This window comes from Triticum aestivum, chromosome 2A, assembly GCF_018294505.1.
Source record: "Triticum aestivum cultivar Chinese Spring chromosome 2A, IWGSC CS RefSeq v2.1, whole genome shotgun sequence".
NCBI classification, from domain to species: domain Eukaryota; kingdom Viridiplantae; phylum Streptophyta; class Magnoliopsida; order Poales; family Poaceae; genus Triticum; species Triticum aestivum.
In genome coordinates this window covers 54,562,565-54,573,910 of record NC_057797.1, presented here as the reverse complement: position 1 = coordinate 54,573,910, position 11,346 = coordinate 54,562,565, and the positions used below count along the sequence as shown (strand labels likewise).

General features: G+C 45.9%; 1 protein-coding gene across 1 annotated transcript; it reads right to left on the bottom strand.

Moving 5' to 3' along the window:
• Nucleotides 1–3,954: 3,954 nt before the first annotated feature.
• On the bottom strand, nucleotides 3,955–10,585 carry LOC123187405 (aldehyde dehydrogenase 22A1). The gene is made up of 14 exons (XM_044599265.1): nucleotides 10,134–10,585; nucleotides 9,984–10,027; nucleotides 8,727–8,828; nucleotides 8,372–8,499; nucleotides 8,054–8,176; nucleotides 7,502–7,655; nucleotides 6,722–6,825; nucleotides 6,557–6,635; nucleotides 6,305–6,400; nucleotides 6,081–6,218; nucleotides 5,174–5,389; nucleotides 4,903–5,094; nucleotides 4,461–4,604; nucleotides 3,955–4,376 (listed from the first exon to the last, which is right to left on the bottom strand). Exons 1-14 carry the CDS (start codon nucleotides 10,243–10,245, stop codon nucleotides 4,224–4,226), a joined length of 1,785 nt encoding a protein of 594 aa, XP_044455200.1. The 5' UTR covers nucleotides 10,246–10,585; the 3' UTR covers nucleotides 3,955–4,223.
• Nucleotides 10,586–11,346: the final 761 nt, after the last annotated feature.

Here is an 11,346-nt window from a genome sequence, read left to right as displayed (position 1 = left end):
TGGTCCAACAAAGGATCATGACGGGCGGCGGTTGGAGCTCCTTGAGCAGATCCGGACTAGGCGCGAACCTCAGATTGAAGTCGGCCTAACTCTAGACTCGCCGGAGCCAGAGGAGGAGGAGGAGCATGACGCAACAATGGAGGGCGCATAGTCAGAGGAGGAGGAGGAGGAGCAGCAGGAGCAGGACACAACCATGGAGGGCCTGGAGTTGGAGGAGGAAGAGGACCAGAAGCAGGACACAACCATGAAGGGCGCTGAGCTAAAGGAAGCGGAATAGATGCAGGTGGGGCGGATCCGGCGCCTTCGGCTGCGGGCTTCGTCATGGCCAACGCACTGGCGGGGTTCGAGGTGGCCCAAGCGGAGGGGGCGGCAAAGCAGCAAGCCATCCTCGACTCCATCTAGTCGGCGGCGGAGGTGAAGGCTAACCGCCGCTTCCTTTGCCCGGTGGATGTGGAGCTAGACGAGATCTTCGCCGAGCTGTCCGGCGACGAGGAGTCGGAGGTGCAGGAGGCGGCCATCCAATGCACCAAGATGCAGGCCCGTCTGGCATTGCCGGCACGAATGGCCTCCACATCGTTGACGAAGAGCAGGCTAGGTTTATCTACATAGCATGTACTTCCTCCGTTTCTAAATATAAGTCTTTTTAAAGATTCCAACAAATGACTACATACGAATCAAAAGCAGTGAATCTACACTCTAAAATATGTCTACATACATCCGTATGTTGTAATCCATTTGAAATGTCTAAAAAGACTTATATTTAAGACCGAAGGGAGTATTTACATAGCTTTTGTGTATTGCATAATCAATTATGGATTTGAGGAGTAAAGTTTACGTACGTGCCTGAGGACGCGCTGATGCGGTACCCACTGGCTGGCCAAACCGCCGTTGCTCGGCTCTGCGTGGTCGTAGACCTTGGTGTCGGAGAGCGCCCCCGCCACGGCCATGCGCCAGGCCGATGGCCATGGACGCAGATGTCGATCTCTTTCCTTCTCTGCTTGGCCTGATTGCTATTTGGAAAAGGCGGGTTGATAACGTGTTTAGAAATGAAAGTGAATGGAATGAATAATGTTCCTTATTGATTGAAGACGGGTATTTATACCATCATTACAAGGCAGTTAGTTACAATGTCGATGACTACAACCGACTTAAACAACCAACTTAATCATTGATTATTAGGATTAAATTAATCATTAACATATCCCCGTAAACTAAAAGATTTAAGAAAATTGCTGACATGGTGCAGTGACGTGGAAGCCTGCATGTCAAGAGTAATGGGGCTGCTGATGTGGATAGTTGCATGTTTTTTCTCTTTTGTGAATGCGGTATGTTGAGATAGAAAATATAGTAAGGACGAGACTCTTAAGATGTGCAATGGCACATGCATCAAAACAGTGGCGAATCGATCAGCCAAGAACCATGAACTAGTTCAAGCCACACACCCTACAAGCACATCTGAATGGCAAGTGGGTTCACTGTTCGGAGTAATCAAGGTGAAGATGTATTTTTTTAAGCAAAGGCCTTTATGGCTAGCTTTATTAATTTAAAAAACGCTTACATCGGTCGCTAGAAGTCTGGAAATAAAATTGGAAGGTGCGTCCAACCACAAGTTTGGTGGATCAACACGTCAGTTATAAGCTAGCGAATGATCTACCATATTAGATTCACGGTTACAATGCTCTAATAAGACCTTTCCGAAGTCACGAAGAAGTGTTCGGAAGACGTTAAGAATAGGAGCAGCGATCGTTGAATGGCCAGTATTTTGTTGAATTGCTTCTACAGTGACTAAATTGTCCATCTGTACCAGGATAGAGTTGGCACCAATAGTACTGGCTAGTTTGAGTCGTCCCTCCATAAGTACGGCTGCTTCCGCTGACACTACATCTGCCACGTGCTCGAGTTTAGCCATTGCCGCGCCCACAAATATACCGCTGCTATCCATTAATTGCCCCCGCAAGCACCCGTATTATCCTCTTCTGAGAACGCAGCATCAACATTAAGAATAAGTTGGCTCAGCATTGGTTTTCTCCATAGATTCTGACGAAGGGTCGCAGCAGGTTTGCTAGCTGCTCTCACAAAATTCGTGATGAATATGTAGATGCGGTGCGGATGCGGTACCCATCCATCCGTGGTGAAGGGGTAAAGTCTGAAATAAACCCCAAGGTTGTAGATGCCGACGCGAACAAACCCTCACCTCCAAATCCCTGAAGTTGGTACCCTGTATTTACAGTCCCGGTCAATCTAAACCATGTATGAGTAAAATCTGGTTTGTTGCAATAGGAAGGCACGATCCCAACCGGGATTGATTTCTACTGTCACTTACAATATGGACCCACCTGTCATATGTAACTCCTCAACGGCGAGCACGGCCGCAGTGCCAGTGTCCATCGACAGATTGTTGGCACTGTCAAGATTAACCACGAACTACACCTTGATTATTATGAAAAGACAAGAAAAATATCGTGCATCACAAGGCCTGTTGCAATCCAGCCGTGTCCAGCGTCTTGCGTGCGTGTATCGAGAAGAGATCATCTAATCAACCAAACCAGGCTCGTGTACTAGTTCAGGAATACATCAAGCTATCCCTGTACGTGCGTGTCTTCCGGCGGAACTTTGATCCTCAGTCGGTGCTCGTCGACATTGTCGTGAATACAGAGAAGCTAGGTGGTTGTGGTCATCGTCCCCCTTGCCGCGCGTGCACACAGACCACGCCCACTGAGCTGCAGCGGGAGGCGGCCATGGCGAGATGCTCAAGCCAGTGCGGCGTCAGGAGCAGGGATAGCGGCGCTGCAGCGAGATGGGGTCTTTGACGTAGCTTGAGACCCATCCCAGAGCACCGCCGTTGCTGCGACTCAACACAGGCCTCCAGGGCCACGCGCCAGCCGCGATGCTCTAACGCGAGCGCGCCCACCACGATGGCCGCATTCATCGGCCTCGGGAGCGGCGGCGCACCCCTGACGCCTCACCTCCGTGATTTGTGGCAGGAGCTCGTCGTGCTGCAGGAGCTTCTCGTCATGGACCGCGGATGGCTAAACAGGCCTTGTGAAGCCCACCGAGACACGACGTCAACGAAGCCGAGGGAGATGTCGAGCCTCGTCCGGTGATCCCTGACGGCGGCCTTCGTCCTCCTGATGGCAAACAACTCCTCTTCGTTGGCGTCCTAGCTCCTCGGTTGCCTTGGTTGTCATGCACATGGCTGCTATCTCCATCATCGCCTCCTTGCTCACCATATGGCAGCAGGCTCGCCCCGGCTGCATCTACCCCCGCCGATGCATCCTGCAGGCTGTAGCTCGTCAACTCGCCTCCACCTTCCCAGGAGCATCTACCCGATAGACATAGATGAATCTGTGAGGAAAGGGAACAGGAGGAAAGAGGTGGGAGCGAGGAAGAAGATGGCTTGACCCGCACAACCATGAGAAAAGCGAGTTCCCGGTCAAGTTGTGCGTTCCCAGTGTGCCAAACATATCTAGGGTCAGAATAGACCGGGATCAAAAAGATTAGGATATCAACTTCAGGGATTTAAAGGTAGGGGTTTATTCATGTGGACGTCTACAACTTCAGAGTTTATTTTAGACTTTACTCGTGGTGAAGTGAAACACACTCGAGGCTGAGTCACCGACCGACCCGAGCCGGTCGCCGGGCGCCGCGCCCAGCGCTGGCGCGAACCCCGTGCGGCGGTGCCCAGAGATGTTCGCCGCGGAGGGACCGGCGATGTTGACACGGACGCGCGGACGCTGCTGGAGTTCGCGCGTGTGTTCACGTGCTCGGACGGGAGAAGTGGGCGCGCATTTGCTGACACGGATGCCACGTCAGCTGCGCCTGTGCGCCTGTGCGCACCTCAACAAATCCACCCCTCTTCATGTAGCGCTGGCATGGGCAGCAGGCGTATACAGATCAACACGACATCACAAGCGGTCTATGAGATTCACGACCACAGACGTAGAGCACAGGAGATTCGGAAAACTGAGGTGAGGTGCTATGCTAGATGAATGTCCCAGCAAACACATTCAACATTTACATCGGCGACTGCGATCTTCACTTTCTAGGATAAGCACTAGTACTAAAGGGCGTTTTACATTCAGGTAAATGCTGCCTTGCTCTGAACCTGATCCCCGTCAGGCTTGGCACCTTGGGACAACAGCCAAAAGACTAGTCCCACCGGCAGGAACATCACCAGCGAAACTGATACCATAGAACATTGAACAGAACAGTTCTGTCCCTGCTCACCGGCTTTTCCTCCTGGTTATAGGAGACTTCTGCTCCGAGATCATCTTTAACAGATTCACGAGCGACTGCAGCCTGTCCCACACGCTGATGCCATACAGAGTCTCGACGAGCAGCTGCTGGAATGCAAATCCATTCTCTGAGACGGGATACTGCAAAATTGTCATTTGTGACTATCAGAAACATGGTAACAAGCAAACCATGGCAGCCTGGCATTATGTGGGGAAACAGCAAACCTGAATGGGCTTGGGGATCATTGTTTTCACATATGGCCACCACCTGTCTTCTACGACTGCCTTTACAAGGCAGCAGGCCCGCAAGCCTTCCACGCCAGCGAATCTTCCAAACCCGCTGTCTTTAACACCACCAAAGGGCAAAGACTGCATGACAAAGAGATGTAAGCCTACTTGCACTGGCAGTGGTTAACATAAAAGAAACAAGAAAGAATTTATACCCGCAGTTCTATGATAAAAGTGTGCAAAATAGTACTCCCTCCGATCCATAATAAGTGTCGTGGTTTTAGTTCACGCCACTTATTATGGATTGGAGGGAGTACTACTATATCTGCAATATACATGTGTACTTCCAAGATATCTTCAGAATGCTTATATCTTAAGCTGTGTGACCATTATTATTATTACAAAAGAGAGAGAGCACAAACTAGATAGTGTTACCCACCTGACACATATAACTTGAAGCAAAGTCATTGATTGCTGCAACACCACAGTGTAGTTGAGATGCTATTTTGATGGCACGCTTCTGGTCGCCCGAAAAAACAGCACAGCCAAGACCATATTTAGAGTCATTTGCAAGTTGGATGACCTCTTCGTCAGAAGAGAATTTCATGATTGGTAGAATCGGCCCAAATGCCTGTTAATCAGCAGTAACAGTGGTAAGGCTAACAACATTGGCACAAAACGAAATCATACCTACATTGGCTACAGCCTACCTCTTCCTGCATAATTTTCATTGTGTGATCAACATTCACTAGAACAGTTGGGGGGAAGAATTGATCAACAGCATCTTCACCCAAATTCCCAAAGCTCCCTCTGCCAGCAATTTCGGCACCTTTGTCAAGAGCATCATTAACAAGATTCTGAAGTCTCTCAGAGTGCTCTATCATACAGATTGCACCCATATCATATCTGCCAGATAATGGGGGGCCCTAGGAAAAGCAAGATCAAAAATGAGAACGGAAATCATGACATAAATACTACAAGGAAAGATGACTACGAGCATGAACTGTTAAAATTATCTGGTGTCAACTGTTAAACAGAGAGTATGTTTAAACTGAGTAACATATGGTGAGGTGGAACTGAAATAGCAATAAACATGATGAAAACAAAAGTTAAATGTGAATGTAGAAGTTGGATGTGGACAGCGGAACAATACCAAGAGTAAAAAGTTAAATGTGAATGTAGAAGTTGGATGTGGACAGCGGAACAATACCAAAGCCTTTAGTCCCAAACAAGTTGGGGTAGGCTAGAGGTGAAACCCATAAGATCTCGCAACCAACTCATGGCTCGGGCACATGGATAGCAAGCTTCCACGCACCCCTGTCCATAGCTAGCTCTTTGGTGATACAATACCAAGAGTAACTACAATACAGGAAAATGTAAAATAGCAACAGAGGTGAATCTTGTGCTCAAATTCAGAACTCAAAAGGCGGGCAATTAATTTGCACTTGCGCATCTGGCTATTGACTGCAAAATACACCTGTTAAATTACAACAGATATTGATTTGATTATCTTAACTACGCGAGAAACAAAGCTATGATAGAATTCAGAACTCAAAAGAAATAAAAATTGCAATTGCACATCTGGCTATTGACTGCAAAATACAGTTGTTAACTTACAACAGATATTGATTTGATTATCTTCACTACGCGAGAAACAAAGGTAGGATAGATATCCTTGTGGACATAAAATCTTTCAGCACCGGCACAGTTTTGTCCACTAGATTGCAGTGCAGCTCTCACAGCAACTTGAACAACCTTCAAATGGGGAACGGCTATAGGTTAGTTGCTATTGTTGAAGAGAACAGGCTGGCATGACATACACAACATAAAGCTACACTTACATTGGGTAAATCCACATCTTCGCACACAATAAATGCATCTTTGCCACCAAGCTCAAGAGTTACAGGTATTAATGTTTCGGATGCTTTTTGCATAATCTGTGATAGGCACAATACTCAACACATTAAATAAAGTAACAGATAAAATAAGCAAATTAAGTGTATGCATGCAGCATCGATCATGGTATCTATAATGGCATAAATAATATTAGCGGCATGGGATTAAGAAATCACTACTTCAGATGCGAGTTATACCATCCTTCCAACACCAGGTGATCCAACAAATATTATTTTGTCCACTGAAGATACAAGAGCTTGACCCGTTTCCGCAAAACTAGAGGGGAGAAAAAAGAGGCCAGCAGGTAGGGCATGTCAGTAATTAGCCTGAACACCAAGAAAATGCAGAAGCTACATTCATACCCAGTTACTATGTGAACCAGATTATCTGGGGCACCAACAGCTAACAGAGCTGCTTGTATGATACGAGAATAAAAACAGCCAGACCAACTCGCATGCTCTGAAACCTGTAAATCAGCATTTCATTAAATAGAATAATGGATAACATTGTGGCAATTTGTTACTTAAATCAAGAAAATGAATGAAAAGGTAAAATTTCAGAGGGTATAAAGAAAATTAACTTTGCAGAGAAAAAGCAAATGAACATATGATTGTTTCCGTATGTTTGACTTGGCACAACAACAAAAGTTAATGACATGATCAGCACAAAATTTGTGAAGTATGCAATTCATTATTTTCATGAGAATTACTAGCTTCACCTTATGGAACACAAAATGGTAGCCATAATCGACTCAAAGTTGATACATAATAAATGCAACGCATGGAGATCATCGAATAACAAAAGTCAACAGGGTTGACCTAAGACTATGAGTATGTGAGAGTTTCCATGTCAATGGTTTGTAAGGCAATGTAGTCAGGACGAATTGGGGTATTTCAACCTTGTAAATCAGCATCCATGCTCTGACGGCTATACCCAGGTTACAAACAAGACCGTACTATGAGCAGACAGTAGATTGCCATAAGTAATAAGCTCCAGACTTCAAGCTAAGCTAAAGCATTTTTTCTAACAACGGAATCTCAATGAAAAATGTACAGGAACTGAAAGACTCTTTGTTCTGCTTGATCATAACCAAGAACGTTTACTCATATCAAATTATAGATGATATTCATCTGATTACTTACCTTTATAACTGCTGCATTACCAGAGAATACTGCAGCCAACATCGGATTGAAGACATTATGGAAAGGATAGTTCCATGATACAATTGCACCAATAACCCCAAGAGGGTGGAATTCAACTTTTGCACTTTTGTGCAGCATTGATCTCCCACAAGATCTGAACAGTATTAAAAGAAAATACATGCAGGCCATAAGAAAAGAAAACAATACTTCACTACTGCAGCATAAAAACAATTGGTTAAGACATTATTTTAGGTGTTATGAAATGAATGCCGTCGGCAACAGTGCAGCAGTGTACACTTGCTGTCTTTCTAGCTTATAGAATATTACTGTGACATGTGCAAAAATTAAAAGGCCTATCATAAGTGAACCATTGTGTAGTTCAGGTGTCAAACACAAGTCACACCTACTGTGCTTAACTTACCTCAACTTTTCCTCTTTATGATTCTATTTGTTTAACATACATGGTTAAATCAACATTAAACATTGGCATTGCATGGCTCTTAAATTATTGTATACATCACATTAGGATATTTCTGGTTACAAGAATCTAACCTGTACTCAGGTTTTAACCACTTCTCACCCTCATCCAGAAGCCAATGAATCTTCTCACAGGTGGTCATTATCTCGCCTAATGAAGCGTCAACCATAGTTTTTCCAGTGTCCCGAGATGATATCCTACACAAAAATAACAGTGTGGACCCTCAGACCTTCAATATGTTGGAAAGTGTGAGCAAATAAAACAGAAGGAGAGACCATTGATCAGGACTAAGTAAACCCTTCATCAAGGGTAGACACTATTTGGAAAAAGATCATTGGCATCTGGTACAATCAAAAGATAAGACTGTTTTTGAATTCCCAATTTGTCCTTACTCGCATATCAGATCCTGATGTTCAAGTATATACTTCAGAAGGATACGGAGAAACTGCCGCCTTTGTTTGAAGCTACTTTTTGCCCATACCTCTTGTGCTTTACGAGCTTGTGCGACGTGCTCCTGGACCTAATGAGTCAAAGAATAAGTGATACGAAATAGAAAGCCACATTAATGAAGGTCCAAACTATTGCAAAAACAGTACATAACAAGCTTTGCCTTCCCTTCAATCATGACTAAGGAAGGGTGAACCATTATTTCTAGTCAATAATGCAAAAGATAATCAGACCAGCCAACCATATAGTAGCATACATCGTACTTACGGAAAATGCAACAATAGCAAACCAGCAACATACCTCATCAGGAGTCAAAGCAGGGAAGTATCCCAAGTATTTCATAGTAGCTGGCTCGTAGCATCGAACCATATCAGTCTGAGCAGCTTTCCCCTTCCTTGGTACCTGCAGCAGAGCATAAACTCAGCATGATAAAGTTCAAATAAATGCGGCTCCTGCTGCTACAATGGGTCATTTTGAGCTTTTGGTACTTCAGCTGAAAGCAAATCACCGCTACTTGAAAAATATTTGTAGTGCTTCTCTAGAACCATTACAGACGTATACTGGCACCAAATCAGATTCTAGCCAATCAAGGGTGGACAGTTGGTTTTCCCCTAGCATGTTGAACCCACTTCTTATTTTTCCCTTTTGGTTGTAACTCTGTTTCTTTCCGTTACGAAAATAGGGAAAATATCAGTAGGGAAACCCGGCTCGAAATAAAATATGCATTTCATTTAGAGGATATTGCTGTCTTACCGCATTGAACCATTTAGACCCTGAGAAGGTGAGACCTAACCACGTTAATTACATGTCCAAAGTAAAATCAGTTATGTTTGTAAATTATTTGCCCACCAAATTGTTATCAATGGCTTTGCTAAACTTTACTGACCGCATCTTCTAGTTGTCAAAACCACAACCACAGCGAACTGGAATTTTGGGAGACATGAAGCTATCCAACATAAATGACATTGAAATCAGTTTCCAGGAAACCATCAGCAAGCACGCATGCGCCAGATGCTTTCAGGCACAGCAGATCACCAAAACACACGCATCCCAATATTAACTTAGGTGGGAGGAGCCAGCATTCACGTTTGTGCATTGGATCATTATTACTGCATCAGATCTACTGGATGCCCTATGTACTCGGAGTTAGCCATATCAGCATGCTACAGCTTAATCCACTAGACCACCCTATACATGTCTCATACCAACGGCAAAATAATCACATACACCAATTAGTTATATTACTGTGTGGCGTTATTCTTGAAACCATGCAACAATGTGCAACCCCAGGTTACACCAAACCATGATCGGAGTGTCCAGAACAAGCAAAATTCAGTATTAAACTACTAGTAGCAGAATCGCTGGGTCACCCCCCTCACTACATCAAATTGGCTGGCACCAAACCAAAACACACTGATCCTAGCGCAACAGATGAAGAAAACACACATCGCATAGGTTAACTTATTAGGTAGGACGAGACAGCATTCAGGTGTGTGCACTGGATCATTCATTCACCAAAATCATCAACAGAGAGGGAAATGCAGAGGGATAACTCACGTAGATGAAGCTGTCTTCCTTGTTCTGGTTGACCTCCTCCATCACTGCACCAAATCCGAACACGGTTAATAAACCCTGGTAAACCCCCTGACAATCCTCCACGGCCAATCACCAGCATACAAAACACAGTCGGGGAGGGCGGCGGCGTACCATCGGAGGCGTCGACCTCCATGGAGGGGACGGTGGGCGGGATGAGGAAGAGCAGGACGCGGCAGAGCGCGTAGGCGGCGGCGAGCACCAGCAGCGGCCACCAGAACGCCATGGCCGACGGGGCCCTCCCTGGCTAGGGCTCCGGCTAGCCTTCGGCTCCGGAGCGGCGGCGAGGGAGGGAGGGAGAGGGGCGGGGCGCGCTCAGGAGCGGCGGCGAGATGGCATCGGAGGAGGTGGGGAATGGAATCAGATCGGAGGGGAGGGAGGGGGGAGAGGGATTTTGGAGCCTGGAACTGGGAGGCAGCAGTACTTTATTCGATTCGATGAGTGGAGCGGCGACAGTGGGGAGATGCTCCGCTAGTGCCACTGGCGTCCGACGGCGAGGAGAGCGGTGGCCGCCTCGTGCCCTCCGCCGTGCGCGGTTCGCGAACCGCACGCCGCGCGAGCCTATCCGTCCGAGTCCGACCGTGAGGGCGTGCACACGGGGAAAGGGGTTTTTTTTTTGCACAAAATGCTCACACGACTGAAATTCCATTGTAAAAAAAGTGATGTCCAATGTATCTTTTTTTAGGATATGTCCAATGTATCTTATAATTATTATTATACTAGCCAAGTGCCAACAAGAAATGTGTAATCAAACCCCTCGTTTGAACCATTTTCAGTACCGATCACACTTTGCCGAAAGGCGCTATATCGGCCATCTTGACTATTCTTCTATGCACATATGACACGCATGTTTATGCGTATTCTAGAGAGAAAGAAATCCTCCTCCACGCTGCTGCCTCAGCCCCCATCCTCTCTCTCGTTTGACGGCCTTATCGATGACAAGAGGAGAGGAAAACCGTCCCTTACATGCTTTCTTAGTTCTAATACATCCTTCTTTGTTTAGGTTTTTGATCCCTAGCGATATTGGTGTAGTGGTGGTGATGATGTTGTGTTGCGACAAGGTCTCTTCCTACATTACAACGTTTGATCTGACATCGACGAAGAGCATGTGAGGATGTTTGGCTTTCTTGAAATCTTGGTAGTTGGTGTGTCAATCGAGGGAAACATTTGGTTGTCTCTTCTTGCGGCGATTTTGACCTGTTTTCAATTTATTCTATAGTATAGCCCATTTCCTCCATCCCCTGGGCTGGTGGTGAAGAATTGCAAGCCCGCTCTACGTGGGCAATGCTCCAACCAATATTCCTTCGCGATTTTTAGGTTGTGTTTC